Raw genomic sequence first — 26,428 nt, 5'->3', positions numbered from 1 at the left:
ATTTTGTTCTAAAGTTGCAACTACAGATTTCCTTGACTGCAAAATCAAGGTAGTAAAAGAATGGCAAAATGGCTGCTATAAATTAAAAACATATAACAATTTAAAATTAAAATTTGGGGGGGGGGGGGTGGGGGGGGGGGGGGGTGGGGGGGGGGGGGGGTGGGGGGGGGGGGGGGTGGGGGGGGGGGGGGGTGGGGGGGGGGGGGGGTGGGGGATATCGAATTACCTTTGCTCCACAGAATCTCGACATTTGTGGCTAGTGATGTGCTTCTTCTGGACAAACCATAATGTTGCTCAGATTTAAGTGACAAATCAGTTTTTTGCTGTGCCCAGTGTGGGTTCAACTGGAAGGTACAGTATATACCAACCAGAAGCGATCCCTTTTATGTAATCATTTTTAATTACAATACAGGTATATTAAACATACACAATATTGCATGTAGTTTGAAATTATTGAATGTAAATAGCAATATTATTTTTAATCCCACCAAGTGCAGTGATATGCATTTTTTGTCCAAGCTTGCTAGCAGGATTACAGTAATTACAGCCCTCACATTCATATTTGGAGAAGCTGTGATCACCCTGATTTTTGCCTCTGGGAAATCAGGTTACTTAGTTTGAACTTATAATACATAGAATGTATCTACATAGATAACTCTATATTATAACAGAGGATTTAAGGAGATGAAAATAGTATAACATCATTTCACTGAGACACTTGTTTATTATAAGTTTATAGGTTTGATTTTCCAAAAGGACAATAATTGTACAATACCAAAACTTAACAAAAACCAACAATAACAAATGAAATTACTCATCATAAAGAGTTCAACAGTGTAAATAAAATGAACTAAATCACAGTAATTATTTTTAACATGGAAAAATGTATTCCACATTAAAATTGTAATAAAAAAATGTCTTTGAACTGTGTTGGAAAAATACATTTAATACAATAAAACACCAAAATACAAACATGGATCATGCACAAAATGTCTTTTTACTTGATTAAACACCATTTAACAGCTGCGTTATTTCATAAAGCTTTTAAACACAAATAATGAATATAAAATACCACGTTAAAAATAAATGGACCTTTCATATAACCCAGTGCGAAAAATAACTAAAAACTTATCATTTTAAACATGCAGAGCAAATAAACAAGTGTATTTAATGTCTAAAAATCTCAGTTTTAGTAAAAACATAATACTAACCAAACCTACTGAAGTATTTGGCAGTGTTAGTCGATTAATGTTTTAAAGATTTTGTTTGAGAAAACATGAATAAAAACATTCAAGACTCTTGTAGGACCAATTGTATTACAATTTATATAGATGTGCTTAAAAGCTCAAAAATACAAGAGATAATTTTTGGAAATACATTGTTTCATTATGCAAAACTTTCCTTATAAAGTCATATAAACCTTTCCTAAGTTATATCCATTTTTCAAGCAATTTTGTTTGTATTCAACAAAAGGTTTGTATACAATTTGCAATGTTTATGTGTTTCGGCTCATGAATAATAATACAATAAAGAATATATGACTAATACAACAAAGTAGAGTATTCATGAACTATCTTATACAAGTATTTTACATTTTGCTTCTAACAGTATAAAAATTGCTGGTAATGTTTAAAAAAACATGACATTTTGATAGCTATGTTTTCACACTATCACATACATTATGTAATCATACGATTACATTTACTCTGCTTTATTAAATTATTGTTTATCCAGCAATAAACACACCAACAAATACGACAGAATATGGAATGGGAGAAATAATTTGCACTTAGTTAAAAAGTCTAATGTACAAAATTATCTCAGTAAATGAGTAAATGATATGTGAGAGGTTAATACTCATTAAATAGAACCTAATAACTGTTAAGTACAGAGAGTACTAGGCTACAATACTACAAAGTGTTGGTAAATATGTCTACATAATTGAGTTTAACAATTACTACAGTAACTCAACATCCTAACTACATGTTTGATATTCAATCCGTATGTCATATTATACCTTTAGCCCAAATTACATGGACAATTATGTTACATTAGCCAGGTATTTAAGGCAATTGTTTTGGCAAGTATTGAAAGCACCCTTACTTATCAGCAAATAACTTAACTCATGTCAGTTAATCTTACACAATGGACAATAACAATCTTGGCAAATGTAATAAAATTGTGCAACGACAAGAAACAGCATTTAAGATAAATCAAAATTCAATAATGCAACAAAGTTATAGTAACATGAACGAGCAAATTCTTGCAATCTTTAATATTTAATTGTTAGTAGATTTAATTATTACTTACGTTATATTACATATACTATAAATCCACCTACATTACCAAGTAAGATATAACTGTTTATCTTTTAGCTTAAAACCATGGTTTCAACTTTGTATTCTCACTAACTATAAGTTTTTCTCCAATAAAAGTTCGCAATACAGAGATTAGTTGTGCTTAAAAGTATCTTATTTTTGTATTGTAAAATTGTATAACATTATATCTTGATAACAATATAAATTAATTGACAGTTAAATTGCTTAAAACTTCTTAAAGGCTATGTTCAGTTTTTCAAACCTAGTTTTAATCCTTAAACCCACCAAATGATGAAATAATCATGCGTCTAAGGTATAACTTTGTCTATCAGTGCAGCTGCAACTCTTAGTGTTTAGTTGGAAAATAATACTGATAAATACTGTACTTCATTGTTCATGTCATTTATCTTGCTACATTATATACGAGGCATGTTTTTAAGTAAGTACCATTTTGAATTTCCACCGCTGCAATGCTGCAAACGGTGTGTCCCGCACTTTTATACTCTCTACTTTCTGCTAGCAAGCCAAAGACACAATTACTGCAAAACTTAATCATTTTACGACTGTTAATGCATTTTTCATGTACCCATGTCAATTAAAAATCCCTCCAAATGTGAAGTACGAGCATGAGCATGAAAGCAGTTGGAATTCACCATCACAACTGTGAAGTGTATGGACAAAACATTACGAGTTATGGAATGGCATTCAAATGGGTAAGAGCTTTAAAATATGGCCAAAAGAATGTTCATGATGAGAAACAGAGTGAACGACCCTGAATTATCACCAATGCTTTTGTGCAGAAAGTGAATAATAAAGTGAAAATGAACAGGTTTTTCACAATTTCTTCATCATCAGAAGAGTTTTCTCAAGTTTTAAAAATTGTTCCTCATGACATTTTGATCACAGAACATGTTTTTCTGTATGATGATGTTTTTCAACATGCGGCAAAACTAACTAAAGATCTCATTACAGCATTTTGCTAGGAACAATTTTGTAATCCAAAAATGGCTTAAATATAACTCTCAATGACTATTGTTTTGTCATCAGAAAAAGCATCTTGAAGGTCAGTGCCACAACAATATCCTCAAAATAATCATGGTACAGTCACTGTAAAATCAGGTGCCAGTGTTCTATGACAACAGAATACAAAAGGTTGTTTTAGATGTGATAAGTGCCTTCATATTGATGACAATTATATAGAAAGGCAGATAAAAGTGTGGGCTTTTGTACAAAAATAAAATTGTTACAGTAAGTTTACTTGTTTTATATATATACCGTACCTACTTAAAAAAACACACCTCATACATAGAAGTGTATTGCAACTTAACTTGATATACATACTTTTAAATTACAATTAATTGAAGTGAGTTCCATCTGTTCAACATAAATGGCAACAAAAAATGTGAATAGGTATACAAGTATTTTCAACCATACACTGGTCCTATCTCTTACATTACTGAAATCTTAATGGATGGGTTATGGCAAGACAAGTAACATAAAATTTATCTTATAAAAAGACTTAATATATATTTTTTACAATCAAAGTATGAAATTTCATTTACATATTCTCTTACAAGAGTTTAATTTTTCATAATAAACCCAACAAACTGTGTAATTTACACATACAATCATTAACAACACTGGATTAAAAGTAAAGTAATATATTAAAACAATAACAACAAACTAATTATGGATAGAATATAAAAATATTTTTCTAAAATAATCATTTATATTTCAAATAAAACGTGTTATGGTGCAACTAATATACTACTGCAATTATACAGAACGTTCATAGCACCTACAGTATTTAAAATGGAAGTGTATTTATGAATATGAAACTACTTTTCTCTCACAAAAAAAATGAGAAAAATTTACAATAAACAAAATATGACAAAATACACTTTCAAACATGATTTAAACTAATTCTGAAAAATTTAAATGTAGCTGCATAAAGCTTTAAAAGATGTAGCAATCAGCATTCAATTACATAGATTGAATGATTTCAGATCTAATCAGTGTATTTACTAAAAATACGTCATGAACATTATAATGACTATATTTCAATAAAGGTTTGAACAAATCTTATAGTGAATATAACAGATATCCTTACATTTCTCATATTATATGAGTATAAAATCCACAACCTAACATCACTAAATAATTACATTTTGAGGAGTATTAACGTCTCTTTAGTTTTGAGTTTTTTTTAACATTGTGAACTCTAACAACAATGCTTCTTCTGTGCAGAATCTGAAGGTATTGCCTTAGCATGAAAAAGGATACAAACCATTTGTCTTTAACGTGTGTTTTGAATAGTTTCTAGTATTGTTACCAAGTTCTCTATATGTCACATACATGTATATGTTACTGAATATAAAATTATACATATCTATAAAATAGAATAGTCTACTTACCTGAGGGTTAATTGTTAACAAAAATAATTTTTGTGTCTAAGGTTCAGTAATTCCTATATTTCATACTGCATAATCAAATTGGAGCCTCAGTTGAAAATGCAACAAGGCCAATATTAAAATAATACAATCACTGGAGGTACAAAATAAATAATATTGATATGAAATAATACAATAACTATTCGTTGAGAAAAAGATTTTACTGAACAAGGAGTATTTCATTCTGCCAGCAGAAAACTGAATCTCATAAAAAAATGTTAATGTGTGTTTGTATACTTTACATACAATTTATTGAAGTTTCCATGAGCAGGTGTGAAGATACAGGCAAGTGAGCACATCTCCAACAACAATTATATTTTTCCATCTTTGTACAGATTACAAATTTGAGTAAACGTATTCTTAAAACCCAGAAACACAAGATAATTCAGAGTTAACCATGAGGTAAGTATCCATAGTTCCTCTGTGCAATGGAAATCAAAATCAAAATGAAACTTTTTATAGAACTGGAAATCAAAATTAATATATTTATTATCCTCATATATCAAAGCAGAATTCAAACCTCAGTATACTCATCAAGTCATCTACCACCAACAATATTAAGCAGAACAAATATTAGATGACAGACTTTTTGATAACATTTTTATTATTAAGAATATTCACACCTTACACACATTAGAACATTTTTAAGGAGAAAACTAAATCAATGTTTGCAAAATAAAAAAACTGATCCTTGCTTTTGATTAAATGTAATTAGAATGGTGTTCACCCATCATAATACATATACTATATTCGATAACACTGTTTTCATCAACAGGCTCATATATATGTTTAAATGTACTTCAGAACTTTGAAATATGTGGAAGAAATCTGTGGATAAGGGAAAGTCACTCCAGTTGCAAAAAAATGTACTTTTACTTTCACAGTCATAAAATTAATACAAAATATTACTTAAACTAAAACAATAATTAACTTATTTATACAGCAACACATAATGGCAAACATAACAAAATAAATAATCAATACTGACGAGTTCACAGTTTACATATTGTGACAAAACATTTACATGTACTCAGATTGTCTAACATTTAATGTTTAATTATTACACATTTTAGTCTGGTTGGTCTTTTCCTAACTGTTTATAGAAGTTAACATACATTTAGTGTCTTATGAAAACACAAAGTAACACATAATTAAAAGTCTCACATATATCAATAATAATGTCTGATTTCTATAACGCCTAATCAATTATTAAATAATATACTACTAAACTGTTGTATCTTCTATTAAAGAAACACTTTTTTGAATTTTTTAAACATAAAATAACTCCAAAAGTAATATAATTTTTACTAAGAAAAAACACACAAAAAACTTGCTTCAATTCGTTTAGAACTGTATAAAGAAATATACAAATGATTAAAATTTACAAATTATTTATCAAAATGTTTGACATATACTTCTGTTAAATTTAGCTTGCCAATATAATACCACTACAAGCTTATTCCCAACATCAAATTGATTAATATTATTTGATTACATATTAAATACTTCAAATCACATTAAAATTAATGATTGACATCTTTGATTCAAAGCTAACTTAAATTTTGCACTGTATAACAATCATAAGAACTATATAACCTAAAACATAAAACTATATAGCACATAATACAAGTAACATAAATTTAATAATAAAAAATAATTAAAAAAGTATAATAAGCCTCAAATAAAAATTAAGATTTGGGAGTATGATGGCAGTACATAAAAATTGTATAATATGCAATAACCTCTTAATATTGTCAATTATCAATATCCCCACAGATTATACACAAAAATGTATAGAAGTTTAGTGACTTGACAACAAAATTTTTAATCATTTCAACAAAAAGAATTTTAATTTTTGGCACTTTCGGTTATACACAACAATGAGTAGTATTAATGATTAATGTTCAGCAGATAACCATCTACTAAAGGTTATAACTGGCGAATCACATTGATTATTGTTAAAAACAGATTTAATCCATTCCCCCCAATGTTACACACTGTAATTTATTACAACTATTACACTTTTTAAAACCAGCATTACAGTTTATTGGGAATAACCTTCAACAGTTATAACCTTCAGTTTTATCACTCAATAATTAATACAAGTATATTTTTTCATGGACAGAAATGCATAAAATTTCATTTAAATACACTTGTAAAATCGATAAACGAAACAAACTGAAATTTAGTAAAGATGTTATTCCAGAAAAACAAAAACTAGTGAGAAACATTATTTAAAAGCTTAATTTAAAACACATAGAGTAAAGTTGTCAGTTGTAAATTATAATTGTGTATTGACCATTTTGTAATTCAAATCGACAATCCTGAATTGACATTTCGACTTTAACAGGGTTGGTATTTATTTACTCTAACTGAATATTTATATTTTTATTATTATAGTTCAATAGCCACATCCAGTTCAACTTCAATTACGGCAATCTAGCTTAATTTCATCATTTAATAAAAATAAATTTTTATCCATAGTTTGATTACGTCACTTAAGAGTTGTTTTTGTTCAGTGGCAATTTTTTCTTCAATGTAAAATATAGTTTTGAGACTCCAATAGATATTGATATTGACTGTTGTACAATTATATTTTTTAAGACAAACAAAACTACAGAAGAATGTATGTGTGATGAAACGACGTCATGATGTACAGAAGATAAGTGGCATGGTGCGGTAGCATAAGTTTCCCTTAACAAAATAGTTAAGAGGGATGCATTTTACGAAAGCTGCACATTGGTCAGCACTTCATTACTAGACTATCATAATTCACCAACACCATTTTAGGATTCTATATACTCATTTTACTTGTATTTTTCTTTAGAATTTAAAAATTGTTGCGTATAGATGATATTAGACCCTCTCAACTGTCATTCCCTTTTGTATAAAAACTTGACATCTTCTCATCACACAAAATTCTAAATATATAACGATAATTAAATTTGCAACAAGAACACTTAGTTCTTATTTATCAGACCTATTTATATTAACAAAACAAGAAATAATTTAAACAGAGAGTTGACAGCCTGTTCGTAATATCCTACACTTATTCATTAAACATACTGAGTTAACAGCTATAAACAGATTCGATTTTAAACATTTACAGACATTCAACAATGAGGACCTCTATCTAGACACAGCAGTCTCAACAAAGAGGAAGATTCGACTAGGGAGAAGAGCTCAGCATAGGAAGGAACCGCGTACGTAAGTTATTGTCATTTGTCTTGGTGGCATCGATATTGTGTTTACTTGTGGTAGCCAAGAAGTCTCTCAGCAACACCCAGGTAGTAGACGGTTTGGGCGATACCGAACAGTGGAGCAATGACGATCATTCGGCAGGCACCACCCTTGAAGAACGCCAATGGACCCTCATTCTTCAGCGTTTTCCTGGAAATAAGATATAAGAAGGAAATTTAACTAGAGTGTAATAAAATTTATTATGTGACATAACAAAAAGTTTCACTTAATAATAGTTAAGACAAAGAAAATTTATGATAAGAATTTGTAATTTATTTCCAGTGATGTGGTAATAGAGATAGAGAATTGTTAATGTAATACAAGACTAACTTATGAGCATAAAGGTTACAATTCAAACTAAAACACAAGTTTAATTACCATTTTAAAAGGATTCACAAAGAATAATTTTGAACTTAAATTATACAACATGAAATTTAAAAAACTGCAATTCTTATGAAATGAAAAAATTACAAAAGAACGTGTCCTACGATAACAATATTGATCTAACTCAATCGTCATATTCCTGAAAGTGTTGTATTTTGCTTTAAATTTCTTTCAGTGTTATTCATGAAGTGTATAAAAATATTCAATAAAATGAAATGGAGTGATAAACCACACAATGCAAGTATGTTTTCATAGATTTGAGATACTTTGCTCTAAATCTGAGTGCCGAAGAAGTTCAAAAAACCTTTGTACTTACACAAAAGCATCTGCGATTCCTGTGTAGCGTGGTCCACCCTCCACCTTACTGATGGCTTGTAACCTAGTCTTGACAACATCAAAGGGATTGACAGCTAGAGCAGCTAGAGAACCGGCGGCACAGCCAGAGAGAAAACTGCACCAGAACACTGCCTCTCCTGCACAAAGATAGTATTTGATCATTTATATTTAAAACTGAAAATAATTGTATTTGAAACTAAAAATTTTCCAAACACTTCATTAGTGAATTTTAGTCAGTGAATTAAATTGATTTTGAATTCTACATAACAGTTTACTTTCAAAGACGTTATCAAAACATTGTTTCATTTTAAAATATAGGTGATTATTTACTTGATTTCCCCTGTGAAAGATTTATTTTTTAAATCATGTTTACATTTCAAAACGATGAATTCAACAACTTTATGATAAGCTATTGAAGTTTTTATTTCTTTAGGTACATTTATAACTTTAACTAAACATAAACAGTAACTGAACATTTTCCCAACTAGACCTGAAATGTACTACCAAGAACCTGAATCAATGATATGGAGAGTTGATCATTTTAGTACAATACAAAACATAACTAATTCTGAACAGATTCAAATGTCAGCAGTCTACAGTAGACTTCAGAAAGATTACAGCTTAAAACACCAAATAAAATTTTTAGATTATATTTCTTTAATTTTTTCTTTAAAAGTTTCAGAAATGATCCTATTGGTAAGTTATTTATTCTGAATAGCTGTTACATGTTAGAGCACAGTACCTATCAAATTGTATTGTAGTTGACACAAACAACAAACAATTAACCAAACAGACAAGTGGGTCAAACATTTCTCATTGACGATTGGTCAAAGAATGATGCAATGGTCAGTAATGCATACACAATGGGCTATATCTGGCTTCCCCTTTATCTTGATAACTCGAGAAGGTAACTACTGTCTAACTTGGCATTTGGACGGAAGTAGAGAGAGATGTTCTACAATATTACACTAATAATAGTTTCCAATTAATGTATTAACTAGTCTTACAGATATTGATTAATTAAATGCTACAATATAAAATATCATAACTTATTGTAATTTTGAACAATACAATATACTTCAAATTGATTATGGAAATAATGATTGTGTACTGGAAAATAGAAGGATCTTGATGGATACTATGGATTTATATAGCAGCCGGCTTTACGCAATAAAATTTTCAGCTGTGTACTTAATATTCAAGTTCACTGCTACAGACGCTGAATATCAGTTATCAACAGTCAACAGAGTAATTATTTTTGCTCCTGATAATTACTAATATTACAGAATTGAATATATAAGCTTTTGTAATAATGTGAAGTCGATAAGTTAGAGAAATTAGCATATGTCTACCATAAAAAAATCAGCAATGGAAAAAAATACTGATGTCCATACGTTACCAATGTTTGTTGTTTCGACATGAAATTAACCAACAATCAGCCTTTCCCACGCCGTAGACGAATATAATTATATGATTGGCAGACTGTGACCCAAATGCCAAATACAGTTATATCCGATATTATAAATAATGTCGCTTGGAGAGTTTTTTAGTTCACAGAAGGCCTTTGAAATGCCAGTTGTACGCTTCCTGCTTATCGCGGTTGCCAAGGAAGTATTTACAAACGACCTTCACTCAGCAGCAGGGGGACGGGAGTGCCCTTTGTCTAACTCCGACCACCTGTTCACCAGTTCTGAGACTACTACAGAGCCATATCCAAATATATCAGTTACAAGTATTACTGCTTTCTTGATTGTCACGAGCGCACGCTCGCGGACACGTGTACTACGTATCTCGTTATTAATCTACATTGTGTGGTAGGGCTGTGATTAGTTTGAAAACATTTATCTTAATTTATATTAAAATGTAAGTAAACTTTTTAGTTTAATTACATTTTACAGTGAAATTAAAATTTATTTTAAACAGTTTTGTAAATAGTTCTTTATTTTTATCAATAAATACACTAATTTTCAGTTAAATGCCCTGTTTATATGTGTTTTTCTTTTACCTTTTATAATTTAGTTATGATAAAAATTAGCTTTGAACTTAAAGAAACAACATTTTTTACTTGTCTTGGCATTATAGGAAAGTTAATGGATTTATTAGTAGCGTGCAAAGGGTTAACAGTTATTTTTTCTCTGCATTTTTAAAAATTATAGAGCCAAATTTCTAAGCTTTTATTAATATGACTTAAATAAATTAAACTATTCTAAATGCCCACACCAGACAAATTTAGTCATGGGCTAACAGAGTGGGTATGACATAACATAAATCACTATGAAAAAACACCAGTGTTTGTGTCTTCTACAAAGCTCATTGGTCACAAATATTTACTTTGAACCTTAAAAAACAACAAAATTTCAATTTTTTTACTAATTTTAAAAACTAATTTAGGCAACTTTTGCAGTCTACAGTAAAAATTTGCCAGCAGTTAAAAGGGTAAATAAACACAGGATGTGTTAGGTTATGCTTCTATAGCCTAGGTCAATTAACAATTAATTCACTACATTATGGAAGGACTGCCAAATAATTTACCTGATCCATCGTTCTTTCGAGGTCCCAAAGCGTTCAGTCTAGCAAACAAGGGGAAGTAAACAATGGAAAACGATACATCCCTCAACATTGTAGCTCCAATTCCTCTATAGAGACCAAATATTCCCTTAGTTTTCAGAAGTTCCAGCGCTAACGATGTTGCTGACACTTTTGGTACTGTTTTTCCTTCTGAAAAATAGAAGATTTCAAAATTACTAACTAAACCCCAGTTTCAATCAATTCATTTGATAAGATAAGTTTATTCAATTAGTTGGTTTAAGAAATACAACAAATTATTAGAATTTTGTTACAAATGTTTATTATTAATAAACTAATATAAAGATGGTTTACATGATAACAGTTCTCAAGATTGATAATACATAATTTAGAAGACATATATTATGTCTAAAGGTTTTGATGTATTTTCACTTGTAAAAAATAATAAATATATTTTACCAAACGTTAAAACTACCTAATATTTATACTGGAATTGTTAACCATTGTTCAGGGTACTATTTTATTTCATATTACAAATTTCGAAAGAACTGAAAAAGTTATCTCCTGAAGTGTACAGGAGGATGACTTCACTACATATGTAAAATACTGGTATATTTTTTGTAGTTAAAATTTGCACATTTTCTAAGTAACGGTGTATTGTACGTATTATATATTTTTTATATTTGGTTATTAAAACAAATTGCTATGTCAATATACCTGACTTTGGCGATGTTTATTGTACCATTTGGAAGATAATGTGGGACTTATTAGTAAACAAACAAGATTCTCTAGCGTAGTAGTATCGCCAAAGGTGGGCACAAGTTAACAAGACACAAAAGGATTAGGGTTAGAATAGGAGAACTGACCTAGTTTAGCTTGAGCAGCCACTCTGCCCGCATCCTGCATCTGGATCTTGAGCAGTTCCATGGGAGTGGTGATAATGATCTGGCAGAAACCAGCACTGCCTCCCGCCAACATCTCTCTCCCTAATGGTAGCTTTCTGTAGGACAACATCACATGTAACTACTCTACAGAAGCTGTGCACCAAAAATTGAAATTTACTGCCAAGAAGAAAGACGAAGACTAGTCATGACTACAATTTTGAAGAGACAACTGAGAGAAACCCTAAAAAGGTTTATTATTGAGTTGTAAAGAAGACTGGTTGTGTATTAGTGGTAGAACATATTCAATTTAGTCTAGGTCTGCTTATTGTTATGAAAATACTTCTTTTATTCAATCTCATTCCACCCCTGGATTATGATGATTAGATGGATTCGAGATTCAAATTTAATACATGTTACATATTCAGTTAAATTAATAAGAAATAATAAATTCTTTGAAACACGTCACCCGTTATTGAGCTTAGCCCAAGCACTGTTCATGTTTACAAAAGATATAAATAAATAGTTTTAACAATTGAAATTATTATTTATTTAGCTAATAATATTGGTGCTCTCTAAATCTATACATGATGCTCTGAATCTGTACATAATGAGAAGGTGCTGAGAAACTCCCTGCAAAATAATCCCCAATGCCACTATATAAATTTAACATCAAGAAATAAATAAAATAAAAATAATAGCCTCTCTTTTTTATGACAACATTTACTCAATTAAATACTTTTCCATATCTATGATGATTGTGATATAAGTACAGTGACTCAATTGTAGACATACCCTGAACCAGTAGAGAGGTGATATCTGAAGAAGTCGTTAGCTGCCAGTTTTATTGCCTTCTCAGGTGTGATGAGGAGAATGTTCACAGCTGAGCCTCTGTACATGCCGAAATATCCCTCAGCCCGGTAAGTTTTCTTGAAGCAGTCCAGCCTAAACATACATGTACAAACTCATAAATAAATGTATGTTTTTCATCTTGTATAATAAAAGGTATTGTTTAATTTTAAATTCAAAAAAACTAGTTTAGATGTGAAAACAAAATACAACAGAAAAAAGGATTGAGACCTAGTGTTTTTACCAGCATTGCTGAATCAACATTTTTTGTTGGAAAAACTTAAGTTGATTCAATTACTAGTATTTTACGATAACATTACAGTATACATTGTAACATGACATTAATTATACTAGAAACATTGATCTTACACACATAACTTGATATGTCATTAACTGGAACTGCTCAGTTGAATGCAGGAACATTTTGATGGTTGAACAATGATAACTGAATACAACATTCATTAGAATTGAAAAACTCCACTATGAGTTTGTGTGAATCCACAGTACCTGGTAGAATCCAGGACTTGTTCCAATGATAATAAATGTAATAGTCCCTTGTATGTTGGAAGTAAGGAAAATTATTATTTCGTTTTAATTTAAATACGTTCGGTTGATATTCTTTCCTGTGGAAATTAACTTTCAATTATAATTTATCTAAAGTCTGGTTTTACAATAGAACACACAGTTGATAAAGAAAATGCAAATTTATTTTTGAGATAAAACCTAACGTGTCATCTTATGACTAACGTCAATAAAAACGATTTTATTAATTTATTTTTTTAAATAGTGTGAGTTACCTTACAAGAACTAATTAATTATGAGAATCATTAACTAATTTTCAACAAAACTGAATATGATAGCTGATTGATTAACATTCAATGTCATGCACAAATTAAGTTGGTACAATTTCACTACCATACCCTACCATATCACTGAAAAGGTCAAACCAAAGTTCCTTTTATAGAACCAAAAATTATTAGATTGAGCTAATACTTGATTGTAGGCAAAGCAGAAAGTAACAGGGCTGCCATGTAGATGAGAAATTTCAGCCATGTAGACCATTTCAGCATGGACTTGCAATAAGGGATTTTAATCTCACATCTATTTGGATGAACAATTTAATACCACTATTAAATTACAACAGATTTTCCAACATTAATTTAATTTTGAGAGGCCTTTTAGAATCGAGGATTCCATCGTCAGAAAACTTCACAAGTGAATAAAAAGTGCTGCTGCGAAACACTGTATTGAATAAAAATCACTTTATACATCATCCCTAATAAAAATGTTCGATCATTAAAAGAAGTTACAAACGCAACACACTTGAATGCTTGGGAAACATTTTACATAAACAAAAATGAAGAAAAAGTTTACAGTTCATTAGAAAATTAAAATGTAATTAGATTTAAATATTTTATGCTGGCTAACCATTTTTCCAAACCCTTTACGATTTGTTATTTTTTTACTTATTGTTAAGAAAAATGTAAATATTTATTCATTTGTAAAGTTGCCTGATGATAGAATCCTCGATTCTGAAAGGTCTCACAAAATTAAATTAATATTGGAAAATGTGTTGTAATTCACTAGTGATATCAAATGAAAATATTTCCGATGCTCCTAGAATTTTCATATTTATTAACTGTTAATATGTTTTCTAAAGCCGAAATATTGTGCTATACCTTAAGATACAATTTAAAGCATGGTTTAACTAGTTTTATTGAAAGTAGTTGAAGTTTTAAGTATTCCAAAAGTGAACTCGCATGAGTTTGCATGAGTTTACATAATTCCAACAGCTGATTTGAAACTGATAAATGGTGCAATTAACCCAGCTGATAGTGAGGTGGACTAATGATCCCCACACAACAGCAACTGAACCATGAATAGATGACTGCTGCTGATTACAAAATTAGCAACTATGAAGATATTCCACACAGCAAAAAACTGGCCACCGTCAATTTAATCTATTATTTGCAAGATCTAAAGTTGTCAACTGGTTACATAAACTTAATGTAAAGTAAATTAATGCAAATTAAAAGGATAAGAAATATCTTTAATATGTTATTTATTAACTTTCAATAGCTACATGTTATTACAAACAAACCAATTTTATAATAATAAAACAAAAAAGATGATCTCAGACAATGCTTGCATACCAAATGTTTAACTATTAGACATCAAGTGTGTTACAATGTTGGCATTCCTTCTTAAATGCATCAGAGTTTAGCTTCTATTTAACACACACACGATAAAAGCTTACTCACTGTAACTTCACACTGACTCAAAATTAGTAGGCTTGTACCTAACAGTAAAAAGGAAATTGTTCGAGGTTTCCTCAAAATAAATTGAGTTTTAAATGTTTACACTTCTATTGTCTTCACTTGTTTGAACTATCATACTTCATAGAGCATTTATTAATACATTTCTGCCATGTGGTAACCTTTTTTCTTGTTTGTTGTTCTTATCTGGTTTTCAAAGTATTCACACACACACACAGATATATATATATATATATATATATATATATATATATATATATATATATATTGTGTTGCTTTATGGTTATTTTTATAATAGTTAGAAAAAGTAAAAGAAAAATCTAAGTTTTACAAGAATTTCACATTTCTTCCCCTCTTTTAATCTTATATTTTTACATTTGGGTAAATATATTATTTGAGTCTATTTACCATGTTACTATGAATAAAGCAAATAAGACATTCTCCTCAAATAAATATCTACTAAATTTTTCTACTAACCACAGCATTTTGGATTGGGTGTAACAGTAGGCCAGGAGCTGCAGCAAAAAAGGGTTAAGAAACTTCAGATCTTTTCAAAGGTATTTTGAGAAACCATATCAATCGTAAAAAGATCTTATCAGGTGTCCTATAACTGACTTGACTTTTGCATGCAAACTTACATATTACTTTATATATAAACTTACATTGATGTGTACATGCGTTCCCCATTGGGGCCGACAGTTTGGTTTTGAAGACGGGTTTTCACTAGATCCAGCGGGAAGACACATGATACTCCAATAATGCCAGCTATTCCACCATTTACTATTTTTGGAACAAGGCTAAAACACAAGAGTTAAAAGTCAGTAATAAAACCATATAAACTACATAAGATAATTCTTTTTATGATTAATTTTTAGGCTCCAAAGTTACAGAAACATCGGTAGTACTTTGAGGACATCATAAGTAGTCTAATAATATCCCAAACTCTATTAGCTTTTCTGTAACTGACGCTTTTAATAACAGGGACATTTAATCAAAGCTAAGTATTTATAAGTGATAAACAAGGTGTTATTTTAGTTATTGACTGAATGATTGAATACGGTCAAAGTGTAAATATCATGTAAATTGTTTCAACCTTGGATACAATTCCATCTAACAACGGGCCTCTTTGTCATTCAACACAAGCTAACTTCTAATGTTGTGGATTATCCACATAATCAAATCATACAAATTGTTAATGTTTTCTACATATCATTTATAATTTTGTTTGAAATGTAGACTTCTTTTATGCATATCTTAATAGTTTTAATTGTGCCAATTTCAGTTTATTTTGTAGTACATTGTAATATTAGGCCTTAGAGCTATTTTATATTTTATGCAATAGTAGTGACGTACAGTATTTAGTATTTAATATTAGCCTAATGTTAATAAAATACCAATATTATGAATAATTGGTCAAGGGAGCCAGTGGCCACATGATCTAAGGCATTAGTTGTCTGTTAAAATCTCTATTTTAACTGCTCTAGTTTCATATCCTATACTGTGACACTTTTTACTATACTGGTGATGTAATCTTCACCTTATTCTGATTGATAAGATCCTCAGACAGGCCAATCACGAGATCAGAAGACTATTTGTATACCATATAAAGGTATGTATCTAATTAAAATACACCTGTCAATCTAACACTATACAGAAGATAATTCTGTTAAATAAATTAACCAGATATGCCAGTTTAAATGCTTAGTCATTCTAATAATTGTTTTTTATATTACATACAATAAAATTATCTTTAAAAATATATTAATTATAGAAAAGTTTTTAAATAAAAACGAAAATGTATCAAACGGAAATACAACAGGGAACAGATCAAGAAATACTAGAAATATTCAGTAATCAAATCTTAAAATAGCTCTTCGGAATTCTTCATACCGAGCCTATGATAGACTTTATTCTGACTTAGACAAATGTAATGACAACTAATTAGAGAAGTGAAGATACTTACGAGAATTGTGGTTGACTACCTTCTGGCTTTGTCTGTGACCTGTAAATAAAAGACATAATTGCTCGAGGTTTATGAATCAATAGTAAAGGGAATTCTAGATCATAGATTATAGATTATATATATTTTATTGTTATCAAAACTTTCAGTGTAAAGAAATGTATTTTTAAATCTTAACCCTGGAGAAAAACTTTGTATCTTTATAATACCCTTTCAATATCCCCTACCATCAATAATGGCCATCAGAATATTAAAATAACAGGCTAATCTATATATATAAAAATGAAACTGTTCGTGTGTAACAGCATCACTCACAAACGGCTGGACGGATTCGCCTAATTTTTTTTTTTAATTTGTTCGTCTTGATCTGTAGAAGGTTATAGGATACTTTTTATCCCTTTCCGATTCAGGATTCCGCCCCACTGGTACATATTATAGTGAGCTAGGAATGGTACTGCTCAAAACTGATAAGCTTCTGTTGTAAGAATATAATTGTGATTACAAATTTGGTTCACAATATTAATTTGGTAAGATTATATGTACTGCTCACTGCTCGCCTATTACTGAATAGTTTAACACAACTGTTTAAATCAAAATGCACATGCAAATTACAGTAGTTGCTTCATTATTATGAGCAACTACATGTCAGTTACTTTACTTCAACCATGGCCTGTTAGTTAATTTGTTTCTCTATGGATTAGCATTGTTCTAACTGGTTGTACTTCCACGCTATCTGCATACATGAATGCATTGGACACAATACTGAATATTTAGAGCATGTAACTGTGATCTTATTTTTATCCAAAACTAAGTTTATTCATGGATTCAGGAGGATAATACTCTTATTTTGATAGCCTACCTTAAAAAGTAAGAATAGATTACTTAAGGATAGTTGTTCCGCTCAATTAAAATATGTTTGTTCTGGACATGTTTCAACAAAAGCATGCCATCATCATTTTATTCATCATATGAAATTGTTATTTAACAGAAAGTATCATCAGTTGAATTAAAATACAAGACACATTATAATAATCAACAACACAAAAATAAATAACACAACACTGTATATAACTTTAAACATATGTAATTTAAGCGGAACAAGGTCTTACGTAATCTAGCTTTTACCCACAGCTCAGGGACTATAATCTTGATAGCCTTTTCAGACTAAAATGATTAGGATTTTTTTATTTTTAAATTTTATGTTTTATCCAATTACACACAACTGTTTAGTTATATACCCCAAAATCTGCTGTATAGTGCCTTGTTATACAGTACTCTTAACCCTGCTTTGCTAAATTTACTTTAGTATTTTTGATGTGAGTTCAGAAAAAAATACATTAGATCCTTTTCACTTAATGAAACGCAGAAAAAAGTTTGCAATTTCCACAATGTTCAGTCAGAGGCAAAGTCCCTCATCCATGTAAAAATTTTGCATTTTTAACTCGGAAAGAGCACAATATTTAGTGTTAATAAGCTAAAATACTGTATTTTTTATATGATTCAGACTTGTCAGATTAATCTGCAATAACACAGTAACTAATGAGTATGTAAACATGGCTGATATCAAAACTATTTGGCCAAGGATAATAACCATGTATTACAGATTATTTAGATAACCCAAACTCTTTCAAACAATATACAGTAGCATCATTCACAAGATTAAATTCTAATATTTGTTTCATTATTAAATAAAAAATTCTTATCTCATTTCTTGTTCAAGTACTTCATTTTGATCATTTAACTGTATTATTTCAGATTTTTGTATCGACATGAAATAGGTCTAACCCCTGTACAAGACTGTATTTGATCATTTAAGTATATTTGTAATATTTTATGGAAATAAAATACATCAAACTTCAGTTTAAATAACTGTTTATTTTTATTGCGGTTTTTGTCTGTTATCATAAAGAAAGCAAAACAGATTCAGAGATATCAATTTAAAAGTACAACTACATTCATATACAATTTAATGATTGATATTTCTTTCTAAGCTTTTTTGTATTGAAATTCAAAATCTTTTGTTAGAGTAAAAATAATTGTAAACTAAAACCAAAATTTCTCCTCCCGAAAATCGGTACTGGATCAGCCCTTGACAGAACTAGGATATACATTTCATTGTAGTTTTGTTTATTTTAAGTCATAAGTGACAAAACTCACTAAAACTCAGTTTGACAGCAGATTTTTGTCCTTTTGTTTAGCTTCTATGCTTATAGACTTACTTTTATTTATAGTTTAAACATTACTAAACATAAATTAATTGTGGGAATTTATAAAAACATTTTGGTACATTTAGAGTTGGTTTTCATTCTATGAATCAGTTTTATAGGCCTAATAGAAATTAATATTAGACTGTCATTCAGTTTTAAGAAAAACATATTTTAGTGTTACAATTATTATATAAAGATTGATAAATTTAAACTAAATATATGTTATATTTTAAGCTAAAATATAGTTTAACAAATTATGTCACAATTAAATAAAATTACTAATTTAATTAGACTATTTAAAACTAACAAAACAGAAGCCATGGCAGTTGTTGTTCAAGAGAGTTTAAAATAAGTGTCCTCAAGGTTGTATTATGCATCAACCAAGTAAGTTATCTTACCAATGAAATATTTGGCACCACCCTTGTGAGTGAAGCAAGAATGTGAAGCACCATAAATGCTATTTGAGTGTGAAGTCACATGCTATAAATAAACTATATTATGTTTTGTCAACACCTCTAAACCTATGAATGAAAGTAGGCTACTGAGAACATGTATATATTAACTAAACAATAGTTAGGAATTGCTAATTAATAGAAAGAATATCTGTAACTAGACTTAAAGAAGTAGTAAGTAAAATAAAAAGTTAAGAAATAAACCTGATAGCCATGTATTGTAACTTGGAATATTATGAGTAATCTAAACTCCTTCTGTTCAATGAATCATGATTAGTAATAAGTAATAATGCTTAGAAAAAGCTTCAATTGACTTCTAAACAATAATTTTATAATCTTAGCCACAATTCTGAATTAAAAACAACAAACTATTAAAAATATAGAACACTGAAGACAACTTTTGGAGTTTCATTGGAAAGGTAGCGATTTTTAAAGGAATCAATCCAAACCCTAGCTATGAGGACTACGGTGTGTAAAAGGAATACAATGCTGTATTAACTTAGTCAGATATTACCGTCTGAGATTAAAACTGATTCTTTATACAATTTAACTGTCCACCAGAAAGAAAAAATTATGTTTATTTATTGTAAAGCCTGAATTGCTTTTAGATACTGATCGACATATTGTAACACATCTGAACTTCAACTGGATGGATTAAATAATAAGATTAAATTATGCGTTATAATTAATTCATGAAATTTAATGCATAAGTTGTACTAGAATAATATTGTGTGCCACTAGCATAGCCAGAATTTTCAGAGGAGGGACAAAGGGTACCAACCTATGAACGATGGACATAACCCAGTAAATAGACATCATTGTTAGCTATATAAACTATTTATTAACTAATTGGTAACTGGCAATTACTACAGATATAGTTTATTTCTTGGCACTACATTTTTCTGTTTTATTATATTTTGGGTTCTCATACGGGGTATGGAGATACTTTATGAGAGAGGACGTAATTTTCATAACACTCTCTAAATGGCTATTGCACTGTTTATATTATTAACTCATTAATAGCCAACAGACCAGATGCCGATCAATTTTGCCAGACCACAGGAATTTCAGTTATGACTTTCATTTATAGAAAAATTAAATCCAATTCTTAGCTAAAACTTCTGTCCTTACAACGCCGAAATACATAGCTAATATATTTTCATAAACCAATGTCTTCCACTTCTCAAATATCTGCTGTAGGCTACAGAACCTGAATCACCAGTTAAGACAAAAATCTCTATATTATCCTTAATTAAAAGCTTGTAATTTAGTAAACATTGGAGCTAAAAAAGCATGTTTATTTGTACAATTGAAAACCAGATTGGCTATCTTAAATCAGTCATTACCATTAAATCATTATCATCACAATACATCCTACAGCTTACATGAATTAATTAATGTTTTACTTGTTGGTAATTGGGTTTAGATAATTTCTACAAAACATAACCTAGCCTAATCTTTACTGACAGCTAGTCCAAAGTTACCGAGTTACATTAGTTTGTAACCAGACATAAGTTATCTTATGTACAGTAACTTATGTCTAGAGTACCTTACAGTCTTGAGTAACTTAAATTTATTTCAAGTACTTTTATCATTACCGTACCTTAGAAATCCTGAGATAATCCAAACATGATACTTATAAGTCATATATGATATTACAAAACCTACTGTTTACCTTTATTAAATTACTTTTATACTCTAAATTTCTATTAAAAAAGAATATAAATAAATTCAAGCACATAAAAAGGCCCCAACTTCTTTTTCATAATAATCCTGATGTAGATTATGTACCATTATATTCATTAAATTTTCATTTTGGTAATTATCATATTAACCGCCGGGGCGGAAAAATACGAGTTTTTGCGTTCTTAACTTATTGGAATCGTCCTATATAAAAAAAAGTATAAGGTTTGATGGGGTGGAAATGAGAAATAACGAAGTTCTAGAAAATAAAAAATTAAATAACTTTCCAGTAATATCTCCATGTTCTACATCCACGTCTAGCGTCACGTGACCTTTTGTGGCCAATGATTGAACCTCGTGATGACGTCATCGGTTGCGCCGCCATCTTTGCAAACGTAAATGAGAAATTACAGAAATGAGCAGAATTTTTGATCAAAATTAATAATGTTTTTTCTTAATTTCGAGAAAAAAATTAATTACGAGTGCTTCCGGCCATCAGCGCGGGCTTCGGCAGCACCTTCGGTGCTGCCCCGCGCTGATGTCAATAAAAGAAAAACATCCCTCGAGATAGTACCTATCAGTAAAATATAAAATTCTAGAGGGGCTGATCAAAAATATAAATTGAAATGTAATGCAAAGGCAATTATGTAAAGTTTTAAAAACTAAATAAATCACGAAAAAACTCAAATATATAGATGGATATTAACAGAGAACACTTACCATTAGTGTGTTGGCGGATATAGCTAAACAGCAGCAACAAAAAAGTGGTCTATCACAACGAAACGACACAGTCTCCCGGTTTTAAAAAACACCACTCGACCGCACGACGAACAAATACACTCATTTTTAAAAATGCCCTGTTCTATTAAAAAAGAGATAATTTCGTTTCGGTTAAAACGTAAGCTCTTTACGTGCCCTACGAAACACTCCGACACACACAATTCACTAGGGTTGGTTGAACTAGTGGATGGTTGATTCATCATTGTAAACTCACTCACTCAATCCGACCTACTGAACACAATATCTTGTGTAGAACTGACCTATGCCCCGGACAACTCAGATAACAGGTATGCTATCAGGCTGCTATCAGTCCCGGCCGCAGATAATATTTAAGTAAACAGATTATCCAGACACAGCACACAAACTGAACATTAAAAACATTAGAAACTTTACCACTTATCAATATACCCCCTAAAATCATGTTATTTGTCATTTGCACCCCCTAGTACTATATATATTTTTTGTTCAGGAGGGTGAGCAGAATACGTTGGTAACGTCAAATTCGTGATTTGCCGCCCCGGCGTTTAATCTTACTGGTACCTTCATTTTTAAGTAAACTTTTAAAAGTATTCATTAAGATATTTGATCATTATTAATTTATATGAAGTATTTTTAAATATTTTTCCTCTGGTTTTTAATATAAAAGTTGTGTTTGACGTTGTGAACATAAGCTCTTAGCGCAGCTAAGGGATTAACTTACTACCAAAGCGTTGACCTAGGCTATTCAGAACAAATTTGAAATATGTCCAAGTACACATTTGAAATAACCTACTATTATATTTTACAAACTACTTCTTTGAGTGAGAATTATATATTTAGAATTGATCGTAATTTACTTTTTTATATTTAGTCAACAAATTTATGAACTCAAAAATTACTTTATAAACCCATGTCTTGAACAAAGTAAACTTAACCTAGCCGAATGAAATATTAAACTAAATCTGAAACGTACTTAGTAATAGATATAGCTTGAGTTTACACAATCAGATTAATACTACATATATAATAGACTACTTGCATTTAAATTTGTTGCGATAGATCTGTTGGTAATTTAATCAATAGTTTACAATTTTATGACAGTTCACCCTGACGACCCCAATCGCTCGGCTCGGCTGCTACTGAGACTGTACTCGATTTGAAAAAAATCTGCATAATATTTAGCAGCTGAAGTACGCTGCCATGTGCATATATTTAGACACTTTAAAAATTATACATCTTATGTGCTATAAATAGTACAGTTTATTATTATTTTTTAGAATTCAAGGCTGATTTATGTGTATTATTGTCAAATCAACTCTTTCTACGATAATGGATCTCAACCTATGATTTAATTTTTTAAAGTTTAATGTCACACAAAGAGGTGAAAATATCGTTCATGTCACGATTTATTACATTTAAAAACAGAGAAAGAATAGAAGAAGGCCAGTTATCTTAAAGTTTTTGGAAGGGTACGGTTATATACATTCATTAATACGGTTCAAACTTATTATTGTAGGAAATGATCAAAATAGTAATGGTTTTTTCGTCGTTTAATAAGACATATGTTTTGAAGTAGTAAATCGTAAAAATATACATCTTTAGCGATTGGTATGGTCCTGCGATAATAAATGTTGTTTATATGAGGAATTCTCTTCATTAGCTAAGATAATTTAAAATGTGACGTGGTAAGCATCTTAAGGTAAAGAAGAATAGTGTAAATAATATCGGTGATATTCGTTTCGTTTCAAGGGAGAAATCCTTCCTAAGGCCCTTCATTTCAAAAGTAACACAGAAATGGAAGGATAACGAAGCCACAAAAACTTATTAAACCAATCAGTATCGTTACACTGCATCTTTATGCCATATTTTCATTTCATATTACAACACGGTTCCTATGTATAACGGTTTATATTTCTTTGGTTTGTCTCAGTACCTGATTACTGTCGCAAAAGTTCCATCTTAGATTGTACCCTTTTTATCTGAGATTTAATTAGAAGAATGTAATGCTCGATCAGCATCCTGGTTCAGGTTCTGTTAAATTTGTGGAAACCTCTTTCCTGATAATATCAGCTTCCTCGCCTATAAGTTGTTATAGTATGATCAGACAGAAAGCAATCGCTATCGTGTAAAAAATAACCGTTAAATAAAAAGTAAATTTTTCATAAAGAAATATTGCAACATTTTCACATATTATTGTCGTGTAATATTTCATTTAAGCTTATAAAAAGACATTCAGAATCATATATCTATGACGAATATTGTTCTAATATGTGTAAAATTGATTTCGCTAAAGAACATGTAAAGAAGAATAGAACATATAGTGAAGGTTTAGTTAATATTAAAATTTATTAACCTAATAATGAATAAGTTAAACTTTTAAATTAACTAATTCAAATTAAATTTTATGATTATTATAATGCTGTAAATATATTACTTCATTACTGTTTGCTATACTATCAATAATTTACAAAATTGTACAGGTTATTCCCTTCGTAAACTGTGCTATTGGTGAATAGTATAGTGAACCGCCTTTTATAAATACTCTGCACCCTCATGCATGTATTATCGACATTACATATTATCGAAAGTAGCATCACAAATATTTTAGAAGTTAATATATCTGTATATATTAACTATAATAAATTATGGAATTCTTGATTACAATCAGTAATATGATTTTTATAATTGAATTATTAAGTTGTAAATATTATACTATAACCACAAACAGAAATGTTATTAGCGCAACAGGACATTATTGACATAGTAAATTGTGATTTTTGTTAAAAAGCTGTTTCATTATGTTGTTTTTGTAACGTCATCTCACCGTTATTTTTGTAGCTGAAGTAAGTGACGACGTCAATAATGATGCATATTCGATATGATAACGTTTACAATACAATATCTTATCTTTTAGTTTGATACAAGCTATCAATGTGTAGTTTTGTATTAAATTATACACCAATTAAAATTAAATGTAAACTAAGATTATAAATGAAACCTTAAAATGTAATAGTTATGCAATATAACTTTGGTTAATTAATTGGAATGTTTTAATAACAATAATTAAGTAATCAAAGTATGTAACATTTTCTAATTAGTTTTGTGAGTTTCCTTTAAAAATTTAGTTTTCTCTACTATACTTCAGATTGTGATGGGACACATAAAAGTTAATGTAAAATTGAAGTTTATCTCTGGTCCCCAGCCTTTCTATTTCATAAAATCAGAATGAGACCGACAAAGTTAATTTTACTTTTATGTTATAAATATATACATATATATATATATATATATATATATATATATATATATATATATATATATATATGTATATATATATATATATATATATATATATATATATATATATATATATACAGTTCTAGTGTATAGTATCTATTAGTTCAAATATTTGAATAATCATTTTTTTCTATTGAAAGTAATATTAACATTTCACGTGTACATTTAATATTGTATATTTAATACGAATGTTAAACGTGAATGATTATTTTAAAAATTTTAATTGGTTTCAATGTTATGTCTTAATGTTCATGTGACATTTCTGAAAGTTTACAAATGTGACTCTGCTATATTTTTGTGGTAACATTAATAGTTAGAAAATATCTGACTTGTTGTTTAGATATGGAACAGTTTACTATTCAGATTAGTTAGATTGTTTTGTTAAGGTATGTAATACTATAGAAATGCGAATTTATACGAAACTTCACAGCATTTTGTAAAATATAAAATATGAGAACACAATTAATTCCACTGTAGGACATTGCTTTTTACACTCGAGCCTATACGCAACAACTTGTTTATTTAGATTTCTTAAATAACTAAAATAAATAAACCATATAGTATATTTACAATCGAAATTCTGTCAAGAAATTATCTTGGTAAAAGAATTTTTAAGGAATAAATTTGAGATATAAGTTAATAGCTTAGTTTGATTATGTCACAAGTGATTTATTATTTACTTACCATAGTTTAATCACGTGATAAGAATTTCCAAGCGCACTCATTATGCAGTAATGACGAACTCGAGTTACGTTAAAAGCTGATGCCGTGGATGTCCAAAGAACACTCCGAGCTCACTAAAGATCACTG

The 26,428-nt window shown here is 29.6% G+C and overlaps 1 protein-coding gene across 2 annotated transcripts; it reads right to left on the bottom strand.

Annotated features, from left to right (window-relative positions):
* Nucleotides 1–704: 704 nt before the first annotated feature.
* On the bottom strand, nt 705–26,428 carry LOC124359511 (mitochondrial glutamate carrier 1-like). Of its 2 annotated transcripts, none has more exons than XM_046812304.1 (8): nt 26,303–26,428; nt 17,224–17,262; nt 15,923–16,057; nt 12,931–13,080; nt 12,121–12,254; nt 11,261–11,446; nt 8,709–8,865; nt 705–8,158 (listed from the first exon to the last, which is right to left on the bottom strand). In XM_046812304.1, the coding sequence occupies exons 1-8, from the start codon at nt 26,341–26,343 to the stop codon at nt 8,017–8,019; spliced, it is 984 nt and encodes a 327-aa protein (XP_046668260.1). In that variant the 5' UTR covers nt 26,344–26,428; the 3' UTR covers nt 705–8,016. The 2 variants fall into 2 exon arrangements, with proteins under 2 accessions (XP_046668260.1, XP_046668262.1); XM_046812306.1 differs by lacking the exon at nt 26,303–26,428 and adding an exon at nt 23,361–23,486.

This window comes from Homalodisca vitripennis, chromosome 4 (genome assembly GCF_021130785.1).
Source record: "Homalodisca vitripennis isolate AUS2020 chromosome 4, UT_GWSS_2.1, whole genome shotgun sequence".
Taxonomy (NCBI): domain Eukaryota; kingdom Metazoa; phylum Arthropoda; class Insecta; order Hemiptera; family Cicadellidae; genus Homalodisca; species Homalodisca vitripennis.
The sequence above is the reverse complement of the archived record's forward strand: the minus strand, read 5'-3'. Positions and strand labels throughout refer to the sequence as shown.

Excerpts from the sequence above, each read along its gene's own strand:
- LOC124359511 (XM_046812304.1), bottom strand. The coding sequence starts at position 26,343 with ATGAGTGCGCTTGGAAATTCTTATCACGTGATTAAACTATG. Across the intron at positions 16,058-17,223 it reads GGTAGTCAACCACAATTCTC|CCTTGTTCCAAAAATAGTAA; the intron begins GTAAGTATCTTC and ends CTTGTGTTTTAG. Across the intron at positions 12,255-12,930 it reads CACCTCTCTACTGGTTCAGG|AAAGCTACCATTAGGGAGAG; the intron begins GTATGTCTACAA and ends GTTGTCCTACAG.